This window comes from Leptopilina heterotoma, unplaced genomic scaffold (assembly GCF_015476425.1).
Source record: "Leptopilina heterotoma isolate Lh14 unplaced genomic scaffold, ASM1547642v1 Lhet_68, whole genome shotgun sequence".
NCBI classification, from domain to species: domain Eukaryota; kingdom Metazoa; phylum Arthropoda; class Insecta; order Hymenoptera; family Figitidae; genus Leptopilina; species Leptopilina heterotoma.
The window spans coordinates 5,550,238-5,574,609 of record NW_025111157.1 but is presented as its reverse complement, the minus strand read 5'-3'; the positions used below and the strand labels follow the sequence as shown (position 1 = coordinate 5,574,609).

The following is a 24,372-nucleotide window of genomic DNA, read 5'->3' as shown; positions in this document are numbered from 1 at the left end:
ACAAAGTTCTTTTTTTAAGAATTCAATTATTTTTATAAATCATAAAATTCATCATCGAAATTCAATTATTTTTATAAACTTGAATAAAATTCGTTGCAAGAATTCAATTATTTATATAAATAATAAAAATCTTCACAGAAATTCAGTTATTATTTATCGAATTCCTCGAAAAATGTAATTATTCTTAAAAATTTTATTAAAATTTTAAAAACAATTATTCAATAAACTATTTATTTTTTAATTTAAATAATTGAATTTTTCTAAAATTTTCTAATAAAAATTGATTTCAAAATTAATTACCGAATAATCGATTTATTATTTATGAAAATAATTGAATTATTGAAACAAATTTTATTACATTTTTGTTAAATAATTGAATTTGTTTTTGAGAAATTTTACTACTTGTAAATTTGTAAATAAATGTAATAGAAAATTTTTTTGAGTATCTAATAATAATTTTTAGAGTGAATCAGAATATTCTTTAGCGTCAGGGAAAAAGTGGAAATTCTGTGTGGAAATCAGGGAAAAGTCAGGGATAAATAAAATTAAATATTTTTGACAACCCTGTTAAACCAAACAGAATGTATTTGTTTCAAGTAAATTTTATTTTTGTTCGGATAAAATTCTATTTGTTTCAAATAAATTTTATTTAGTTCAGATAAAATTTTATTGGGTCTAATAAAATTTTATTTGATTAAAATAACGGTTTTCTTTATGTCGAATAAACTTTTTTATTTAAAACAAATAATGAAAAATTGTTTTTTGGGAAATTGATAATAATAAAAAATTTATTAATTTAATAGGTACATCCCTTGAGTTATTAAATGTTATGTTGTAATTATCATTTCCACCTGCGCGTATGCATACAAATTGACGTAGTGCTGTGTCTGACGGTCAAATGTCACGCGCAAATTCTCACTTGAGGTAGATCGTTGCTAATTTAATGTGTGTTTCGAGACGACACAATATGACAACTCGCGTAATAATTCATTATGATCTATTGGAACGTTAAATTAAATACTTTGAGAACACTGATTTGAAGAGAAAAAATACTTTTAAAAAAATCTTTTTAATATTAGTTAACTTTTGATTTTTTTTTCATATTAAATTTAGAAAATTTTTTCCTTAAAAATGTTTTAGTTATTAACGTTTGAATCTTGATAGTTTAGTACCAATTTTTCTTTAATTAATCTTGCTAGTACCACATTTTTCTCCTTTAATTAATTTTAATTTTTCCACTTTTTTATGTAAATGAGTATTAAATTTTTATTAGTATTTTTCAACTTTAACGAGAATTTTATGGTATTTTTTTTTAATGATTTTAATTAAAGATGACTATATATAATCAGGCAAAGAATTTAAATTCAAATATCGCAGTACTTTTGAGGGTTTGATTACTTTGTGTTAAGATTAAAAAAAAATTGATGTTAAGTAGAAATAAAATTAAAGAACAATTTTTCTAATTAAGCTTTTTTCTGCTCTTTTTTGGTTTCCTTTTAAATTTACTTTGTATTGAAAAGAAATTTTTAAGAGAGCACAATATTAAAACGCGCGTGAGTTTAACCAAGTTTTTATTGAAATCGATAAAATGCGATAAAATTATTTTCAAGAGCTTCATTAACTTTGATCATAGTTTAATTATAGTGAGGTATTAAAATTTCTTTGCGAGTAGTTGAGAAAACTTTTTCAAATATAAATAAATTGAAAGTTTCTCATTGAAAAAAGTGACATTATATATACGAGTGAACTTGATATTTATTTTTCTTTTTGTAAATATAAGAGTTACGCAGAAAGAAAAAAATTTTATTTTTAGCTTTGAAATTAAAAAAAAATATATTTGGTTACAAATAAATGACTTTTATGGGAGAAAAAAAATTGTATATTTTGTGGGATTTAGTTTATTATATATATGTGTATTATGAGAGGAATATTGAGGACTTTCGTAGTTTGTAACTGCTGTCATTAGCATCTGCGTTACGAGTATCAACGAGTAACCTGATTTTTTTTTTTTTTTGCAAAAAGTTGGTTTTATAAATAGAAAATAATTTTACATTTCAATTTTCTCTTTCTCGTGTTTATAATTGAAACGGAATCGTTTTTAAAATTGTGATTCATTACTAATTGGAGTAAAAGTAGAGTTGACTGGTTTTTATTTTTATTTTTAAAATATAATTGTAATTATAAAATTGCATATTTTATTATTATTATAATTATCACTATAATAAGCATATGTTATTATAATTATAATTAACATATTTTATTATAAATCTAATTAGCATATTAAATAATAATTATAATTATATTTAACAAATTTTATACCCCCTAAATCCGAAACAGTTAAAATTATAATATACTTGAATTATTTTTTATTTACTCAATTTTTCTTGAAAAGTAAATTAAAAATTTTTTTTTTTAAAGGGTATTAAATAGTAGCTAAAAAATACTCAGTGTTCTTGAAAAATGTTTCTAGTGTTATATTATTAATTAAATTTATTGAATAATAAATTAAATTTAGGAAATGTTTAAAGGAACGAAAATGAAATAAAAATAAATTAAATTCAAATAAAAGAAACTAATTTAATTAACTTTATTTAAAAATGAAAATTTAATTCAGAATTAGAATTTTTTGTAATTTAGCAAATTTTATACTTTTTAAATCTGAAACAGTAAATTTTTACTGATTTTTTTCAACATTATTTTTTACAATAAAAATTTAAAAAATAAATTTTAGATCTAGAAACTTCATAATTAACTTTTTTTTGCAAGTGACCCAAAATTATTGTAATAGAAATTTAATTTGATGAGGAAATAAAAAAATTCCGTTCCCTTGAACGTTCAGAACTTTAGAACCATAAATTTTGAATGAAATATTTTTTTAATTACAAATATTTTCCGAAATTAGTGTTTGCAATAAAAGTTAGAAATTTTAATTTTACATTTAAAAAAGTTATAATTAATTTTTTTGTAACGTAAAGCAAAATTTTTGCAATAAAATTTTGAAGAAGGAAATACTTTTAAATAAACGAATTGTTTTTTTATTATAAATATTTTTATAAATTACAAATTACAAAAAGTACGTAAATTGTACGATGTAATTATGGGAATTTTAGAGAAATTATAAATGATTGCAGAAATTCAATTATTTTCAAAAGTAATAAAATTTTTCGCAGAAATTCAATTATGTTCAAAAACTTTTTCAAAATTCTCGTCAAAATTTCAATTATCCTTAGAAATAATTAAAATCTTCTCCGAAATTCAATTATTTACAAAAATTTTAATAAAATTCTTGGCAAAATTTCATTTATTTTAAAAAATGTTCCTCAATTCAATGATTCTTAATATCTTTAATAAAATTTTCCAAAAGAATTCAATTATTTTTAAAAAAATTTAATAAAATTCTACGCAAATCTTTATTATTTTCATGAAATAATAAAAAAATCACAGAAATTCAATTATTTACAAATTTTTTATAAATTTCTTCGCAATATAATTTATTCAATTATTTTTATAAAAAAAAATTATTAAAGAGATTCAATTATTTTCGTAAATGATAAAATTCTTTTTAGGAATTCAATTATTTTCATAAATAATAAAACTCATTTGAAGAATATCAATTATTTTTAATACAATTTTAATCGAATTCCTCGAAAAATGTAATTATTCTTAAAAATGTTATTAAAATTCGTCAGAAGAATTCAATTATTTAAAAATTTATTTATGAAATTCTTTATGAGAATTCAAGTTTATAAGAAACATGCTAAAAAAATTATTAAAAATTATTTCAAAAAATTATTATTTTTTCTAAATTTTTCAATAAATTGTTTTTTCTTAATTTAAATAATTGAATTCTAGTAGAATTTTTTAATAAAAATTTATTTAAGAATAGATTTGAGTTAAAATTTTAGATTATAATTGAATATTAAAAGCATTAGAGCGTGATTTTTTAGAAATAATTGAAATTTGGAAAAATTGAATTATAAAAAAATGAATTTTAGAATTCTCAAAGAACTTTTTCAAAAATTATTAAAAATAATGCATTTATAGAAAAATTTTAGTTAAAAACACAAAAAAAAATTAAATTTTTGAAAATTTAGAAATTATTGCAGAAATTGAATTATTTTTAAGAGTTATTACTCTTATTCTTCGCTAAAATTGAATATTGTTAAAAAATAATAAAATTCTTCCTAGCGATTCTAGTAGAATTTTCTAATAAAAATTTATTTAAAAATTAATTTCAATTAAAATTTTAGATAGTAGGTAATTGAATATTAAAATAATTGAATTGATAATAAATAATGAATTGATAATGTTTTATAGTTATGAAAAATTTAATTTATAGTTTTAAGTAAAATGTTCTCTTATTTAACTCGGACAGGTTATATTTTTGTCAGTAATATTGGTCCGTAAATGGTTCGTAATTTTTAATTTTTGGTCCGTAAAGTCCGTATTTTTAAATAATTTTACTGGTTCGAGCTCTGTTGGTTCTGCAACAAATATATTTTTACTTAACTCAGACAAATTATATTTGTTTTAAATAAAAATTTTTCAGGGTGTAGAGAGAAGTTTTTACCTTTTTGAAAAAATCTCATCAAAGGAAAATAAATTTTACAAGTAGAAAAAATTTGGGATCAGATCTAATTCATCGGAACACTTTAGGTTTTTTTTTTAAAAAAAAAGATAAATTGCAAACATTTTTCTAATGATGTTAGGTAACATGTCAAGATGACGAAACACCATCCAGTGGATGTTTGCCGAAAAAAACATTTTTGGCCCTTTTACGTCTACCGGAAGTTAGTTCAAATTTGGCCGCATACTCGAGAACGGCAGGATTAATTCAGGAATCGAAGAATCGAGATGAAATGGATAATTGGAAGGCAATAAATTCAGAGGACAGTAATAGTGACGATGGTGAAATTTGTCTTCCGGCGGCCGTTTATCTTGAACTATTTAGAAATCCAGCGATGCGTGGTCATTTAAGTGCAATAAGTCGTGCTTTGAAAATTCTTGAAAATCCACTTGAATCTTATCAGGAGGCCGATATTAAACGTAGTCTGGCGATATTGGCGAAAAATAATGATATGCCAACAATTACACAGGAGCAGGATGATGATGAAATGGGCAATGGACCAACTGATGGCGAAGGTGGGGAAGATGGAATAAATAATGACGATGATGAGGCTTCTGAATTTGATAATGAAACATTAGATATTATTTTGAAAATTCTCAATGATAATGATCAGAAAAATGTGCATGCTGTTGCTAGGGAATATTCACTTCCTAACGGACAAATTGACTTTGAGGCGATAGAAAGGGATTATGGACAGGAAAAACGTAATATTGCTTCTTTAGCCAGGGAATCAAATTTACCGTCATATGGTTAGTTTTTAGAAGCTTCATTTCACTTGGAAATGGCGAATAATTTTGAATTCAAAGCAATTTTTTTAATTTACAATATTTTTCTCTTGTCTCATTTTTTTGATTCGTCGTTTTCTGAAAGGTCATTTTTTTTGTATGTAGATTTCCTTTCTTTTTTGGAAGTTCGTCCTTTTCTGGAATTTCTGAAAGTAAATATTTGTCTGCATGTTAGATATTTAGAATTCTGTTTTGAAATTTTTTCTTCTTTCAGAATATTTACTCTCTAAATCTGAATTAATTATAAACTTAAGTGATTTGAATTAGTGACTGACTTTTTGCTTTCAAATCAAGTAAAATTTATTGATTTATATCAGTAGGAAAATTCTTTTACTGAATTTTTTGCATTCTGATTCAAAAGCAAAAAGTTAGTCAAAAATTTATTTGATTCAAATGATCGATTGCTTGTATATTATGAATTCAATTATTTAAAAACAATTTTAATAAAATTGTTCGTAAACATTTAATTATTTTCATAAATAATAGAAATCATCGCAGAATTTCAATTATTTTTAATACAATTTTAATCAAATTCCTGAAAATGTAATTATTCTTAAAAATTTTATTAAAAGAATTCAATTATTAAAAAAAAAATTTAGATAAAATTCTAATCGAACGATTAATTATTTTCAAAAATAATAAAAATTTTGCATAAATTCAATATTATTTACAAATTTTTTAAAAAATTTTTCTTCTCAATGAATTTAAAAACAGCACCTTGAGTTTTTTCTTATTTCTGTAAATAATTAAATTCTGGAATAATTTTCCTAAAGTTTATTAAATATTTTTAACTTAGAAAAGAAATTTTTTAGTTAAAAAACAGAAGCAATTTTTAGAAAAATTTGTATTTATTTTCGAATATTTTTTAAGAAAAATTTATTTTTAATTAAAAAATTATTTAAGTTTAAAATAATTTTATTTTAAATTAAAAAAAAGAATTAGTTTTCTGAGAAATTTTAATTCGTTTTTTTAAAGTGTATTTGAATTTTCAAAAATATTTTATCAAAGAATTATGAAATTATTTTGAAACTTTAGGAAATTGAATTTGAAAATAATAAAATTTTATTAAAAACTTTTGATTAGATTTAAAAAAAAAATAGTACTTGAAAACATTTTTAATTTAATGATTAGTAAATAATTGAATTTTACGAAGAATCTCAATGGAAAATATTTTTGTTTGTTAGTGTAAAAAGCAGCAATATACACTACCGTCGGGAATTATCTGTACGGCTGCACGCACAGGGCCCAAAAAAAACATACCAATCTTCAAATCACGATTTCTTTGTAAATACAAATGTCAGAAAATTAACAAATATACCATTCGAAAGATTATTAAATTCTACGATTAATGATATGCAACTGAAAATTTTAATAATTTATACAAAGCTTGCAGCAATCTATAAATTTGACAAAAAAAATTTTTAAATAAAATTTTTTTAGAAATTATTTCAACCCCTGCACATTTTTTAAAAATTGTAGGAAAAATTTGAAACTTATATAGGTGTAATCATTGAAATCTCATCTTTAATTTAAGACCAAAAGAGTTAAAAAATCTTATTCGGTTCGTGAGATATCATTATATACGTCCGAGCATGTTTTTTGACAAATGCATTGAATTAGTCGATTTTGAACGTTTTTTGGCTGAAAATGCTCGGCCGTTTATAATGATATCTCTCGAACCGAATAAGATTTTTTAACTCTTTTGGTCTTAAATTAAAGATGAGATTTCAATGATTACACCTATATAAGTTTCAAATTTTTCCTACAATTTTTAAAAAATGTGCAGGGGTTGAAATAATTTCCAAAAAAATTTTATTTTAAAAATTTTTTTGTCAAATTTGTAGATTGCTGCAAGCTTTGTATAAATTATTAAAATTTTCAGTTACATATCATTAATTGTAGAATTTAATAATCTTTCGAATGGTGTATTTGTTAATCCTCTGACATTTGTATTTACAAAGAAATCGTGATTTGAAGATTGGTATGTTTTTGGGCCCTGTGCGTGCAGCCGTACCGATAATTTCCGACGGTAGTGTAATTTGTCAAAATTGCATCTAAAATAATTTAATTCTGAAATAATTACATTTCGTATTTTTTTGTTTAAGAACATTTAAACCTTTATGACGTCACAGTTTATGAAAAGCATTTTTTAAAACTGTGACGTTATAAAGGTTCAAATGCCCTTAATTAATTTTAAAAAGAAAGATAAATTAAAATTTTTTTATTTATTTTCTATAATTTAAAAAAAAAAATTTTTAAATTAAAGTTTAAAAAAATGTTATCTGAAATTCTGAAAAATGAAGTTTTTGAAATATTTCAGTTCTATTGTTTAAAGATAATTGAATTTTTATAAACAATTAATTGAAAATTTCTCTGAAATAATTGAAATTTCCTCAAATTCTATAAAAAAAAATAATTTTATTTTTATAAACATGTAATTGAACATTTTTTAAATAATTGAAATTGCCTGAAATTCTATAAATATTAATTGAATTTTTTAAATTTGTAAAATTTTATAAAAAAATAATTGAATTTTTATAAACAAGTTATTGAAAATTTGTCTGAAATAATTGAAATTTCCTAAAATTATATGGAGAATAATTGGATTTTTATGAAAAAGTAATTAAAATTCTTGAAATAATTGAAATTTTCTGAAACTCTATGAATAATAATTGCATTTTATTGAAATTTTTGAAAATAATCGAGGAAAATTCGCAACTGAAATAATTTCATTTAAAAAAATAGTGGACAGTCCTAAAGTTTTAAATCAATTTTTTTGCTTCTAAAAATTATCTTTTTTGTTATAATAAATTGAACTGCTCTTGAATTTTTTTTATAGAGATCAGGAAAAGAAATCAAAATTCTGTCTGAAAATGAGGGAAAAATAAAAAAAAAAATTTTGTGGCAACTCTGTTTTTGTATTTTCTTAGAAAATATTATTTTTCTTTTATTTTGTATATTAAAAAATTTAATTTCTGACTAAGTAAATGTTCAATTTACATTATTTTTCACTTTAGTCGATTAATTTTTGTAAATACAGTCATCTCTCGATAATTGAACTTTCGATAAAAAAATGTTGATGTTATTAAACAAATAAAATTTCATTTCGTGTTCCTTGAAAAAATTTTGATACTTTTAAAACATTCGATAAATAAAAGCCTAGATATAGTTTGAATTTTTTGTCTCTTGTGATTCAATTTATCGAGGGTCGATTGTAGTTAAAGTAGAAAAAATTCCGTTCATTTTGTAGGTTTAGAAATGTAGTGAAATTTTGTTTTTTAAAATTTTTGTCCCTTTGTTAAAAACTTAGTAGTTTTTCTGCTGAAATTAATTAATATTATTTTGAAATGAGACAAGAGGAAAATTGTAAGAATAGATTTTTTTTGAATTCGATTATGTGCATTTCGTGCAAGTATATAGTTTTTAGAGGATTTGGTAAAATAGATCGTAGAATTCAGTATTGTAAGTTGGTTTATTTTATTTATTTCGTACACAAAAAATTGTATAGCCGTAAACGTGTGCCGAGAGTGTCGATTTATTGAAATTTATTGAAAATATTTATATTTTGTCCTTGCACGCTTTTATAAGCAAATATTTTTCGAGTGATTTGCATGTGAATTGGGTGATTGTGACCTGCAACACCGTGCGCATGTTTTGGTTTCAAAAAAATATTGTAGTTTAGAAATTTATCTAGTTTTGGAGAAGAAAAAAATGAATCTGAAAAATATTAGTTTGTTGCTTCTTTTTCTTGATGAATTAGTGGTTGAGTTTCTTTAAGTATTAATTATAGTTTCTAATAAATGTTAAAATAAAAATGTTTTCTGTATTTCTCAGGCAAGAGAAATTTGGCATCGTTAGCAAGAGATTATGCTCTTCCTGGAGGAAAGAGAAATTTTAGTGATTTTCTGACGGAGTCGCCAGTGTCGTATGAAAAACGAAATTTAGCGTCTTTTATGAGGAGTTACGGTGGCAAACGTAATATAGCGTCATTAGCGAGGGATTTTAATTTACCGCCAATGCCAGCTGGCGCTGGACGAAAGCGAGCCTTACTGAGAATTTTGAGTTTGCCATATGACGAAATTGAAAATGAAGATAAGAGAAATGTTGCATCTTTATCGAAAAATCGTGCTTGGCCGACTGTACATAAACGATCGGGGAGATCAAAAATACCCCTCGTTTTGAGTTTTCTTGCGAAAAATAGGACTGGAAAATTAGCCTCGGGAGGTAAAAGGCCGAAGAGGCAAATTGATTTTAGTGATGAATATCCATTGCCGGTCATGCAAAATAACAATGTTTTCGATTATGAGGAGCTTTTGGAAGCCCTTGCTGAACAGTATCCTAAAACAGAGAAGAGGTTCATGGGTGAGTTTTGGAATAAAAGATAAAAATATTCTTTTCCGTTGATATCATTTTATTTTGGCAAATTTTCTTTTTGAGAAAAAGGTTTAGAAAAATCTTTTTTTTTATCACATAAATTGTAATAGTTGCTTCTTTATTATCAGCTTTTCGTTATTTTTATTCATCATTAAAATAATTCGATAAGGTTTTTTCGATTTTACATTCTCTGAGATTTTATTTTGCTGTCTATTTTATTTGCTGACATTTTTTCATTGCTGAATTTGCTTTATTGTATTCTTTTTACATTCTCATTTTTCGTGAGGAATAATATATTTTTCTTCTTCATCCTTATTTCATCAGGTCGATCTTATTGAAATGTTGTTTTTTTAACTGTATGGTAAAGTTGGAAGTTTAGGAAATTATTTTTTTTGAATTTTTTTTTTTTGTGAAAGTATGGTTTAAATGTTATGGATCAAAACTTTAACTGTAAGTTAAAGGCGTTTTGTTAAATTTTCGAGGGGTTTTTTTTTCTGTTAAACGCAGTGATAGAGCGTTTGAATTTTTATTACTTCAAATGAAATTTTTTATTTAAAACATGCATTTGTTTAAGCAACAAAAAATTTTGTGTCAAGAATCGTAATTTTTTTGTTTCTTTATTAATTTTTGTTCTTTATTAACAATTTTTTTTCTGTGTGCTTAAAATAATAACTCAAGTAGCAGATAAAAGAGTAGTTTCATAAAAATGAATGAATAGCTGGTTAGATTTTTATTCAAGTGATAGTAAAAGTAATTATTTTGCTAATTCGTTGGCTGATGGGAAAATTTAGTTTATTGGAGAACATTTAGTAGTGAATTAAATGAGAAATAAATAAATTAATGATGATGTCTGTGAAATTAATTTGGCTAATGAATAAAATGAAATGAAATAAGAAATTAGTTTTCTTTTACCGCATTGTAAGAGAAAAGGATTTTTTTTAATTTTTACAATAATGTAATGGCTATACATGAGTATGATAAGAATATGATGATGCAACAATTGTCATTGATAAAAGGGACTAAACAATAATGCTCAATATTGATCCAGAGAGTGTGTTCGTTGTGTATTTTCCCTCCCCTCCCCCTTTCTCCCTTCACCTCTTATCACCAGAGTCTCTATTTCTCATTCTCTCACTCACTCGCTCCTTATTTCTCTTTTGAGCATCAATTCCTTTTATCAGTTTAATATATCACTTATATATATATACAATAACTATAGTCGATATAGGCAATATTATTGCATTGAAAGATTATTCCGACTGAGAGATGTGCGTGTTAGGAGCAGGTCCTGTGGTGGAGATGCAGGACAGTGATACCAGGAAGGTATATGACAACTTGCTTCAACCAACTAAAAGACACATTGGAGCACTAGCTCGTCTTGGATGGTTACCGACTTTAAGAGCAACTCGATTTTCTCGCTCCCCAAGATATCTAGTCTCCAGGTCAGACCACTATAGGTCTCAGGAATCACATATAATGCACACACACCATAGTCTTTTTCACATAATTTCAGATTTTCGCAAACGTGTGATTTTTTTTCTTTTTTCTTTTTTTTATTTCAAGTCAGATTTATCATGGTCTTTTTTGTAAAATCAGTTATTAGTGAAATAAAACACGTAGGAGAAAAAATGGAGAAGAAAATTCGATGTATTGTAAGGTGTATTTTTTTTCTTTTTTCATCTTGGGGAAATAATAAGATTTTTATCTCATCGGTGAGTTAAGAACATGTGGGTTGTACTTTTATATCAATGTTGGAGAAATTGAATTTTTTGCTTTTCTTAATTTAATTATTAAATTTTGAAATATTTTTCTTCCTTTTAATTTTTTGTCTTTAAAAATTATTTCTATTATTTTTTGTTTTTCTTTTCATTTTTTTTCTTTGTTTTTTGATTGGTATTTTTTTTGGTAAACTTCTGGATGCAGTAAGAAGAGATTCATTTTGATTTCATTGATTATTGTTTTACACCAGGAAAAAAGATATATTTGACTCCGAGTCAACTAGACTTTTTATTTATTACTCTCTAAATTTGAATTAGTAAAAATACTAATTTTAATTACTAACTGACTTTTTGCTTTGGAATTAGTAAATTTCACTAATAAATTAGTAAAAACTGCTATTAATTAGTAAATTTTACTAATTCAAAAGCAAATAGTCAGTCACTAATTCAAATTAGTAAACGTTTCTACTAATTCAGATTTAGAGAGTAGAAAATTGTTTTTTTTGGTTTTAATAAATTTTATTTAGTTAAAATATTTATTTATTTATAATAATCAAAAATTCCTGGGGTTAAAATAAAGCCAAACAAACATAACATTTATATTTTACAAACTCCTTGCAATTAACTATGAGTGTAAAAAAATTAAAGAAGAAAAAAACAACAAAATAAATAATTCATGAAAAACAAAAAATTAATTGAATAAATTAATTAATAAAAATTGAGATAGGATGAAAAATAAAGAAAAAAAGTAATTAACAGTAAATTATATCAACTCTCTAAATTTGAATACTAATTTTAATTAGTATTAAAAATACTAATTTTAATTAGTAACTGACTTTGTTTCTGAATTTGTAAATTTTGATAATAAATTAGTAGACATTATTATTTATTCGTAAAATTTACTAATTGAAATTTCAATAAATAGTAATTTCTACTAATGTATTTGTGAAATTTACTAATTGAAAAGCAAAAAGTCATTGATTAATTCAGATTAGTAAACATTTTTACTAATTCAAATTTAGAGAGAAACAAGTTTTATTTATGTCGAATAACATTTTTATTTAAAACAAATAAATAATTTAGTAGGTTCTGAGACAAATATACTTTTATTTAATTCAAATAAATTATATTTGCAGGCTTCGCACTTATCTAATAAAATCTACTATTTATTAGATACTTTTTTTATACAATTTGCTACTATTTAAATATTTTTTTTAGATTCGTAACACTAAAAGCAGGAATTTAATTATTTTTAATGCAATTTTAATAATATTTCATAAAATAATTCAATTATTTAAAAAAAAATTAATAAAATTGTTCGCAGAAATTCAATTATTTTCAAAAATCTTAGTTAAATTCTATAAAAGAATTAAATTATTTTCAATTAAATTTTAATTAAATTTGTCGACAAATTAAAAATTGAATTCTTCTCATAAAATAAAATTCTTTCTGGTAATTCAACTGTTTTCATATAAATAATAAAATACTTTAGATAAATTCAATTATTTTGAATATAATTTTAATAAATTTTTATCAGTAATTTAATTCATTATAAAAAATCAATTTTAAGAAATATTCCATTATTCAATAATAATTTATTTATTTCTATATTTAAATTATAAATAAAGAATTAATTTAAAAATAAATTTCAGTTTTAATTTTTAGATAATAATTGAATATTAGAAGCGTAATGTTATGAATTTTTAGAAATAATTAAATTTCCAAATATTTTTAAATTGAAATCTTTAAAAATTTTAATTGATGTAAACTTTAATAGATAGAATTGAAATGTTCATTTAATAAAAATTATTAATTTATTGTTTACTTAAAAAATGATAAAAGTTTTGAATAATTTTAATTACAAATGTCAATAAAAAAATGATTGAATTTTGGAAGAACTACAGATTTAGTTTTTTAGTCGTCAAATTTAATTTTTAATAGCTACTTTTTTTTGTTCTTAAAACTACTTTTTGATACTTTTTTAAAATTAATTATGAAGTGCGAAGCTTGTATTTGTAACACGCTCCCAAGTAATAAAAAATTTTATGTTCTGTTCATAATTTTTGGAGCAAAAATACAGAAAGAAAATAAATTTTTAATACAAATTATTGACGTAAATGTCAAAATATTCACAAATGAGAACTTACGACCGCTTTTAAAATGGTAACAATTCTTTGGTTTTTTTTGTATTTATTTAAATTTTTTTCGATTTTTATTAATATTATTATTAAAAGTATTTAGATTTATGGAATCTGAAATTATGTGAAATTGACAATAATTGTTCACAAACATATTTTTTTCTATCCTTATATATAGTAGTGCAGTAGTGTCTGTTTACTATTATTTTGTAAAGTCTGTAAAGCTGGCTAAACCAATTTCATAAAAGAAATTGTTAATGTGACATTAATTATTCATGGTCATTAAGTTCTAGAACTGTATCGACGAATTTAGTGCTCAATGATCTTAGCATTCTTTTAAAAAATTATTTTTTTTTTCTATTGTAAAAACTACAAATTGGAATTTTAAAAAATTTTTTCTATAACCTTTTTTTTATAATTATTCTAATCGGCTAATCCTGCAATTTTCTGACTTGTTAGGCTTCTCTGCATAGTATATTCTCAATTATCAATATTCTTAAAAAATTCTTTTTATTTTTTTTATTTCAAATAATTTAATTCATATTTTTGCATTATTTGTGAAGTTTGTAAGCACAGTTTTTCTAAGGATATCAAATTGAGACAAAAAAACGTATCAAAATAGTTGCGAAGCAATGTTTTAAATTAAATTTTTTAAAATTTAATTTTAATAATTAAATTAATTTAATAATAATTTAATTTTTAATTAAATTATTGCAAATAATTTAATTCATATTTTTGCATTATTTGTGAAGTTTGTAAGCACAGTTTTTCTATGGATATCAAATTGAGTCAAAAAACGCATCAAAATAGTTGCAAAGCAACGTTTTAAATTAAGTTTTTAAAAATTAAATTTTAATAATTAAATTAATTTAATAATAATTTAATTTTTAATTAAATTATTGCAAATAATTTAATTCATATTTTTGCATTATTTGTGAAGTTTGTAAGCACAGTTTTTCTAAGGATATCAAATTGAGACAAAAAAACGTAGTTTTTTGTCTCAATTTGATATCCTTAGAAAAAACTGAGGTTTTGAAACAATTTTTTGCATAAATTTTATTTTCGGCCTTTTGAACGTGTTTTTTTTTCAGCTGACTTACTATTTGTGCGATCAGCCTTGAATATACTATTTTTGAAACAAATAATTAATAATTAATATTTATTTATTAATTTTTATTAATTTTCATATATGAGTAGTAATTGAGCACTTAATTTTGTAGAGTACAGTAGTAACTTGATTTTAAACGTTTCTCAGGCTCTCAAGTACGTTCACTCTATTAAATCAGTGATTTTTTTTTTTTTTTGGTAGCAATTCAATTCGAAGCACTCAATTCGTCAATATGGTGGAAAATTATCGCATACATATTAATGGTATACTAACAATTAATTTTTATGACAGTGATGGAGACAGCTTTACAGATCTTATGTAGTAAGCTCTTCGTTAATTAATCATTCAAGTGTCATAAAGAGATAAATACACAAGTATGTTGACTATAAAGAATACCTTCTCGTATCTTTACACAACATATATAGATAGGTGTTTAATTGTTCCCCTAGAATTCTCTTTGTTAGAAATTTTTTTATGTGCAATTTTTAATCTCCATGTACTAGATGCTAGAAATAAATTAAATAATTAATAATAAATTAATATAGTTAGTGAAAAATTTATCGATCACTTTGGAGTTAAGGAATAATAAATTAATAATAATAATTAATAATCTAATCATTCGGGATAAATTGTGAAAAATTTATTTGTTATAAAAAGAGTTTTAAAATTTTTGTTTTGATTCGAAAATTTAATCTATTTTTGTATAAAACTAAAAGAGTATAGAAGTTCTATTGTATTTTTTACACTAGTAATAAATATTTTTTATTATTTCTGTTATCAAGTACATGTGGAGATTTTTTTCTATACATTGGAACTTCAATTTATAATCTTGTTGTTGTCTTTTGTATTTTCCATCCTTGTATATACTGACAATTATAGAATTTTTTATTCTTGTGTTTTTTTTAAAACAAAAATATCAGCACTTTTAAAATTGAATTTCTTAGATCTTTAAATAAATATTTTTGGTCTTCTACTATCTAAATGTTTATGAAACAAAAGTGAAATTTATATAAATAGGTTTTCGTTAAATTTTTTCTTCTCAGTGTCTATTATATATAGTTTATTGCTAGTTTAGACTACAAAATATCGTTTAGAAACATCTGGATGTTTATTAATGTTTCTCTTTCCCCACGTATTAGAAAATGATAATGAACTATTTTGGGTATTGTAAAATATTTTAAAAAATGACTTGAATTATTTCTTTGATTATAAAAAAGAATAAATATTGCATTTCAGTATTTGAAGTAAATATTATCTAATTGAATAATTTGAATTAATTTAATTAAATCTTTTAAGAAATAAAATTCTGTATAAAGATTTAATAAATAATTTTAATTTTTAATGTTTATATGGCTTATTATATCTTTTTGCAAAATCGTTGGAGTAAAAAATAATTATCAGACGAAACAATGATAGTCAATAACTGTCAATAATGTCGATAATTCAATACAAAAGTTCATTATCATTGAAACCAGTATCCTTCTAAAAAGGTTATAGTTATTTATAAGAGGATGAGTGATATGATTGTCGTTTACATTCCTTTTTTTTTCTCCCGAAAAGTTCTTCTATATTTTATCTATAATTTCTTAATTGAAATTAAATTTATTGACATTTATGAGTTTATTGTCGTTCTGTAAAATGTGTTTCTTTGGCAATTTTATATTTTTATGATAATATATTGTAAATATAATAATATATTAATTATTAATTTTTTTAATAATTCAAATTATTAATTATAATATATTGTTATAAAAATTTTATTCACTTAGAAAAAAGGTATATTTGACTCAGAGGCAAATAGACTTTTTTGTTTGTTTCAAATAAATTTTATTTGGTTCAAAGAAATTCTTATTTAGTTCAAATAAAAATTATATTTTTGTCGAATAACATTTTTATTTATAAAAAAATAGTAATTTAGCAGGTTTTAAGATAAATGTATTTTAATCAAAAGTAAAAGGTTGGTTTCTAATTCAATAAAAAAATTAGTAAAAATGTTTAAAAAACTTGAATTAGTACCGACTTTTTGCTTTTGAATTAGTAAATTTGACTAATAAATTAGTAGAAATAACTATTTTTAGTAACATTTACTAATTAAAAAACAAAAAGTCCGTCACTAATTCAATAAAAAAATTAGTAAAAATGTTTATTAATTTGAATTAGAGACGTACTTTTTGATTTTGAATTAGTAAATTTTACTAATAAATTAGTAGAACAGGGTTGCCACATGCCAGGAAATTCAGGGAAATTAGAATTGGTCAGGGAAATCAGGGAAAAGTCAGATTATTTAAAAAAGAATTTTTTTTAATTCTTTGTCAGATTTCAATTATTTTCAATTTTTTAATGAAATTTCTCCATAGGCTTTATTTATTTTTAAAAAGATTTAAAAAATTCTGAGAAATTTTATTATTTAAAAAAATTTTAATAAAATTCTTCACAAGAAATTAATAATTATTTTTATGAATAATAATATTTTTCTCCGTAATTCAATTATTTTTACAAATAAAATTCTTCACAGGAATTTAATTCTTTAAAAAAAATTTTTAAAAAAATCCGTTGCAAGAATTCAATTATTTTCATAAATAACAAAATTTTTCGCAGAATTTCAATTATTTTTTGTACAATTATAAATAAAATAATAGAAACTTGCATTTATTCTTAATTTTTTTTTAAATTTACCGAAAGAATTCAATTATTTTTAAAAATTTTTCATAAAAATTCAATTATTAAATAAATTATTTATTTTTGTATGTAAATAATTGAATTCTCGATTGATTTTCTAATAAAAATTTATTTAAAAAATGAATTTCAGGTAAAATTTTAGATAATAATTGAATATTAGAAGAGTTATTGTGTGAATTTTGAGAAATAATTGAATTTTGAAAAGGGTTCAAATTAAATATAAATATAAATATTTATTTAAAACAAGAAGTTATTGAAGTTCTTCAGGGTCAAGGAAAAAGTGAAAATTTTGTCTGGGAATCAGGGAAAAGTCAGGGAAAAGCAAAATTAAAGTTTATGGCAACTCTGTAGAAATGACTATTTATTAGTATTGAATTAGTAAATTTTACTAATAAATTAGTAGAAATTAATATTTATTAGTAACATTTACTAATTTACAAGCAAAAAGTTAAATTATTGAAAATGGTTACTAATTCAAATATAGAGAGTTATTTATTTGTTTAAAAAAAAATTTATTTGGCAGAAATAAATAATCCAAGTCTGAGTCAAATGTATAATTTTTCTGGGTGTCTTTTCTTGACTTATTTCTTTTTTTAAAAAAAGTCTTCAGTGTTTAACGTGCATGTGTCTTTTTTTGGTAATTTGAATTTCGTCTCGTTTCGTTCATTTTTAGTTTTATCTGGATATGAATTTTTTCTCCTTTTATTATACAATTAATAATCGATGGTTAGTATAAGTGCGAAAAAAAATTTATTCTCTCAGTTTTGTTCTTGTTCTTCTTCTTCTTTGGCTGTTTTATTTTTTTTGTATAAAAATTTGTCTATTTTTCTTTATGGAGAGGTGAAAATCATGAAGAAATTTTTTGTTTTGGCGACGCTTTTTTTTGAAATGTTTTGCCATAACAAGAAATTTGAAATTCCAGGACGAATTCCGCAGATGGGACCACGTCCGACGACTCCACCAACACGGCGCCTTGGGCGTTAAGATCGAGGCTCGGGTCACAAACACGTTACCTACAGTCCATGTATGAGGCTTGTCGTCACTTCAACAGAAAGTTTCCATTCTTATCGACAGCTAATAATTCTAAACAATATAAATTTCCCATCAAATCAAATTAAATTTATTAGCTTGATTTTTTTCTTCGCGACAGTTAATTTTTCTATCCTTTTTTTTTTTGGTTTTAGTGAAAAATAGGTAGAAAAGAGAGGATAATTGAGTCGATTGCTCACATCTTTATATATCATGTAAAATTAGATGAAATACTTTTAACTTGTATCGATCATGAAGATTTTTTCGTTTTTCGAAGAAGAAAAAACTGTTTTAACGACTCTGGATTACCTCTCTTACCGATTGGTTTTGTTTCGTTATCCCTCGAGTGTGTTTTCAAATTGATAGAGGGCTTTAACTTGCAGTTTGAAAATGTAGAATTTTTAATTTTTATTCAATTTTTGTTTTTTGTATTTTTATTTGAATTTAAATCCTGATTTAAATACAAAATTTAAAAATCAATTTAAATGTCTTTTTGGGTTCTAATGAGAAAGTATCTTTTTTTGAATGATGTGCAGTTTTTGAAATAATCTGATAGAGTCTATTTACAAGAGAAAAAAAAAAGAATTCTTTTTCTATATTTTCCGCTATTCTTGTTAGAGAAAAACGAAAGATTATATATCGATTGTTGAGAATAACTGTATCAGAGACAATAATTTTTTTAATTGAAAGTGAATGATTCCACTGTACCATATCATAATTATTGAACAATGTCTTATAATTAGTGATAATTATTCGATAGTTGAATTAATTTGGAAAATTTATATTTCGAAATGTTCTATTGTAATACCGAGAGTATGATTAGTTTTTAGGACTGGTTGAAGTTTTGGATCTTGATTATTTATTTGTTTAATTTCTATTTATTTGATATTTATTCGAGGCTGTTGAAATTTATTTCCATCTTTTTGGACTTTTTTGCTTTTTGATTTCCAATTATTGTATTGAAATAATAATTATTTTGAGGCAATACTTTTTAAATATAAAATTAGTCACATTTGAATAACGAGATATGACTGATTTGTTCGTTAAATAATTTATTTTACGATTTGACTAATTTTCCAGTTAGAATTTACTAATTTACACTCAAAAACTGCTAATTGGTAGTAGAAGATTATTAATTTTTTTGTTAAGGCTACTAATTAATTCAGTTAACGTTACTAATTGAAAGAATGTAGTCTTAACAATTGAATTAGTACTCTCTTAGTTACAATTAGTATTTTCTTTAGTAAGAATTAGTTAAAATTACTAATTTAGACTAAAATTATTAATTACTAATTAATTTGATGAACGAATCGGTACTGTTTTATTAATGAAAAGTGACTAATTGTGATTTGGAAATTATTTACTCTCTAAATTTGAATTAGTAAAAATGTTTACTAATTTGAATTGTAGTGACTAACTTTTTGCTTTTGAATTAGTAAATTTTACTAATAAATAGTAATTTCTACTAATTTATTAGTAAAATCTAATAAATAGTATTTTTACTAATTTATCAGTAAAATCTACTAATAAATAGTCATTTCTACTAATTTATTAGTAAAATCTACTAATTAAAATGCAAAAAGTCATTGATTAATTCAGATTAGTAAACATTTTTACTAATTCAAATTTAGGAGTAACTAAATAGTTATTATTATTATTGTTACATGGAAAAAAAAATTTTATTTAAATAAACGAATACTTGTCTATTATTAAGAAAATATTTACTTGAATCAAATAATTTTTATTAAAATCAAATAAATTGTATTCGAACCAATAATTTTAGTCTTTGAAGCAAATACCATTTTATTGATCCAAATAGAAATTATTTGATTCAAGTAAATATTTAATTGATAATAGTCAAGTAATTGTTCACCCAGAAAAAAATTTTTTTCTTATTAAAAAGAAAATATAGTTTCTTAGACTCGTTTTGTTTTAGTTAAAATAAATGTTTCTTTCAACCAAAAAGTGGCTTTTTGGTTCAAAAAAAAATTTCGTTGATTTAAACAACTTTTCTTTGATTTCAAAAAATTTTCTTCAAGTTCAAACAAAATTTCTTTAAAAAAAAATCGAGAAATTTTGTTCTTTAAATCGAAGAAATTTTTTCATTTAACATATAGAGTCAATGAAATAATTCTTTAATTTAAAAAAGAAAATTTCTTTGAATCAAATAAATTGTTTTTGAATCGAAGAAATTTTTATTGAATCAAAAAAATCAAAGAAAATTTCTTTGAAACAAATAAATTGTCTTTGAATCTAAGAAATTTTTATTGAATCAAAGAAATTTTGTTTGAATCAAAGACATTTTTTTTTAATCAAAGAAAATTTACTTTGAATCGAATTTATTTGAACAAATTTTTGATAATTATATTGTTTTTAAATTATTATTTTATTGTTATTTATTTATTGCTTCCTAACAGAGGAAGTATTTATTTATTTAATTGTTTTTTACTGGGGAGAATGTCTATAAAATACAGTACAAATTGGACAATAGTTTCCTTATATAAAATAATTACGATTCTCTGGACTGTAAAGTGCGACGTGTTTGATCTTGACACATTCAAAACGTCATTTTAATACAATAATTATATAAATATATATATATATAAAAATATGGCATCATCTCTATATGATATCGTTATCGACAATAAAAAACAAAAAAGAAAAATGTTAATCTGGATGACATAAAGTTTTCGAATTGATATCGAAGATTAAAAATCAAGATTACATATAAACATTATATAAGAATTATTATCTAATATATAGAATTTTTTCCCTTTTTCGACAGTGACATTTGTTATAAATTACTGCACCTATTATTAATGATTGAAAAATTCTGGGATTTTCAATAAATACAAAAAAAAGTAATACTTCAAAAAAATACTTTACAAAATATTGCTTAAAAAAATACTTTAACTTTAAAAAAACATTTTAAGAAAATACTTCAAAAAATTACTTTAAAAAACACTTTAAAAAAAACTTTATAAAAATACCTTATGAAAATACTTCAAAAAAATTACTTTAAAAAATACTTTGAAAAATACTTTAAAAAATGCTTTGAAAAATACTTTAAAAAATACTTTGAAAAATAGTTTTAAAAATACTTTGAAAAATACTTTTAAAAATACTTTAAGAAACACTTTAAAAAGCACTTCAAAAGCACTTCAAAAAGCACTTCAAAAATAATAAATTGCTTCTTTTGCTCATTATTATATTGCGAAAAAGAAAATTATCAGGCGATACTATTTATTATAACATAATCTTGTCATATCTTCGTAGTTTGTAATTAATAGTAGTTTCAAAGATAAAAACAAAAAACAAGGAAAAAAAATGAGACTATAAAATGAGTAATTGTGGCTTAAAATATTGTAAACGTAGTAATAGATTTAATTCAGTAATTTATATATTTTTTCGTTTTCTTTTTCAAAGTGTACATCTTTGTATTTATATTATAACTAGAGATGCATTCGAGAAAAAGTCGAGAAACACTCACAGCGAGAACCGAATAAAAAATATACATTGAAAACAATATTGAATGTAAGAATTTGTAAAGTTTATATTGAATATTGGACATTGAATGATATATTTCCATTTTCTTTTTTTTTTAACGAAGAGAAAACTTCTTGTCGTGGATCTCTAATTATAACAAAATATTATATACTTTAATGTACTACGAAGGAAACTGCAGAGTAAAAAGAATTCTTGGACATTATAATAAATATCGTACAATATATATATTTAATGGGAATATAATATTGTATTTTAAGAATAAAATCTCATGACGTGTGCAATTTTTTTATTGTACATTTTTTAAAAAACTATGAATACAAAATTTAACATTTTTAAATTTTTTATCAAACACATTTTGAAAAATATGTTTTCTTTTTTAATGAGAGAATAAAAATAATTTTCTCTAATATATATACACATATATACAAATAATATATAAATGTATATGAAGAAACTGATTTTTTTTAAAGGTATAAAACTTCAAAAACCGTCCGTTTAGAAACTGACTTGTAGAAAAAAAAATCCAAAAATTCTTTTTTTATGCCTCTGACGTGATTATATATAGTTCGTAAGTAACTAGATTTATGTGTCGTCAAATTTGAAAAAATAACTATATAGATCCGAAAATTGATAATATATTTGAAAGAAAAAATATTGCTGAATATTGAGAGGGAGTAATTTGCTAGAATAAAGACAGCAGTCTTTTTTTCGATTTACAGATATTTGAGTAAATAATATTTTGATTTTGAAAAAAATGAAAAATACTATAATTACTGTACAAATATTGTAGTTTCTAAAACTGAATCAGTGAAGTTTGATTGATTTTTAGTGACTTTATTCTCACGAGTTTAGTTAAGGAAATTTTGAAAATTTTGAAAATCAGTTACACTTGACATTAGCCGCGGTGGTTAAGGCGTAAGTGTGGAAATTTGAAAGTTAGGGTTCGATTCTTCCCAGAGTAGGTGTTAAAATTTTACACTGAAAATTAGTTAAAAATGATTGAGATATTAGGAATTTTCACTGATTAACTAATAATTGAAAAACGACTGAAATTTTCAATATATGCATTACTGGAATTTTTAATTATTTTTTAATAGTCTAGTGAGAAATGATGCCCAGAAAAAAAATATTTTTGACTCAGAGCCTACTAAACTTTTTATTTGTTTCAAATAAATTTTAGTTGATTCAAATAAAAATTTTATTATCGAATAAAATTTCTATTTAAAATAAATAAATAATTTAGTGTTCTCTGAGTCTAATATATTTTTATTTACGTCAAATAAATTTTATTTGGTTTGAATAAAAGTTTTCCCTGGGTGTAATTTTTAACTGATTTTCAGTTTAATTTCATTCGTTGAAATAGAGTCACTGATTGGCAGGCAAATTTTTACTGATTCATATTTAGAGTGATTATCATATAGAATTAAAACTATCAGGAATTATAATTATAGAAAATTATAATTATATGGAAAATTTTGTTATTTACTATATTGAAAAAAAACAAACTTTTGTAAAGTCAAATGTTTTTAATATATTAATTAATAAAAAAGAATATAATTGGTAATAATCTATAAATAATGATTGGTTTGTTAATAAATTTAAATTGTATTTAATGGAATCGGTAAATATTTTTCTCATAAATATGTGGAAAAAAATTTGTTGTTTTAATTTTAGAAAATGACTCCAATTATAGAGTGCTTTTCTCTTTTCTTTGAATCATTGCTGTGGATGACATATAATTACTAAAAAAAAAAAGTGTTGCACGACCTTTATTGTAATGACCTTCGTAAAATATGTTTAAAATTGACAATAATTGTGGATAATCTGATGACAATAAAATGATAATAATATTAAAGTAAAATGAGTCCATGACTCTTTATTTCTGCGCGTTATAAACATTCTTCTTAAATTCACAATATTAAAAAATTTTTTTATATTTAATTTAATAACTAAAATTTAAAATAGTGATTTTCTTTTAGACTGTCACGAATAAAATGTTGTTTTGGTAAGAGTATAATTTTTATTTGGACCGAATAAAATTTATTTGAACCAAATAAAATTTATTTGGACTAAATAAAACTTATTTGTACCGAATAACATTTTATTTGAACTAAATAAAATTTATTTTGGTTCAAATAAAATTTATTTGAACCAAATAAAATTTATTTGTATTAAATAAAACTTAGATGAATCAAATAAAACTTATTTGAACCGAATTAAATTTTTTTGAACCGAATTAAATTTCATTTGAACCGGATAAAATTTTATTTGAACAAAATAAAATTTTACTTGTATATCAAATGAAACTTATATGAACCGAATTAAAATTTATCTGTACCGAATAAAATTTGTTTGAAGGAAATAAAATTTTTTTGAAGCAATTAAAAATTAATTTGTACTATAATTA

General features: G+C 22.3%; 1 protein-coding gene across 6 annotated transcripts in view; it reads left to right on the top strand.

The window, feature by feature from the left end:
- Positions 1 to 19,360, top strand: part of LOC122510476 (neuropeptide-like 1) — a 42,374-nt gene extending 23,014 nt beyond the window's left edge. For 3 of the 6 annotated variants that reach the window (XM_043625157.1, XM_043625156.1, XM_043625154.1), the window contains 4 exons: positions 4,710 to 5,376; positions 9,247 to 9,774; positions 11,066 to 11,228; positions 18,352 to 19,360. In XM_043625157.1, the coding sequence (XP_043481092.1) occupies positions 4,860 to 5,376; positions 9,247 to 9,774; positions 11,066 to 11,228; positions 18,352 to 18,547 (1,404 nt within the window). In that variant the 5' untranslated portion in view covers positions 4,710 to 4,859 and the 3' untranslated portion in view covers positions 18,548 to 19,360. The remainder of the gene's footprint in view (positions 1 to 4,709; positions 5,377 to 9,246; positions 9,775 to 11,065; positions 11,229 to 18,351) is intronic. The other 3 variants (XM_043625158.1, XM_043625155.1, XM_043625159.1) reach the window with 3 other exon arrangements.
- Positions 19,361 to 24,372: the final 5,012 nt, after the last annotated feature.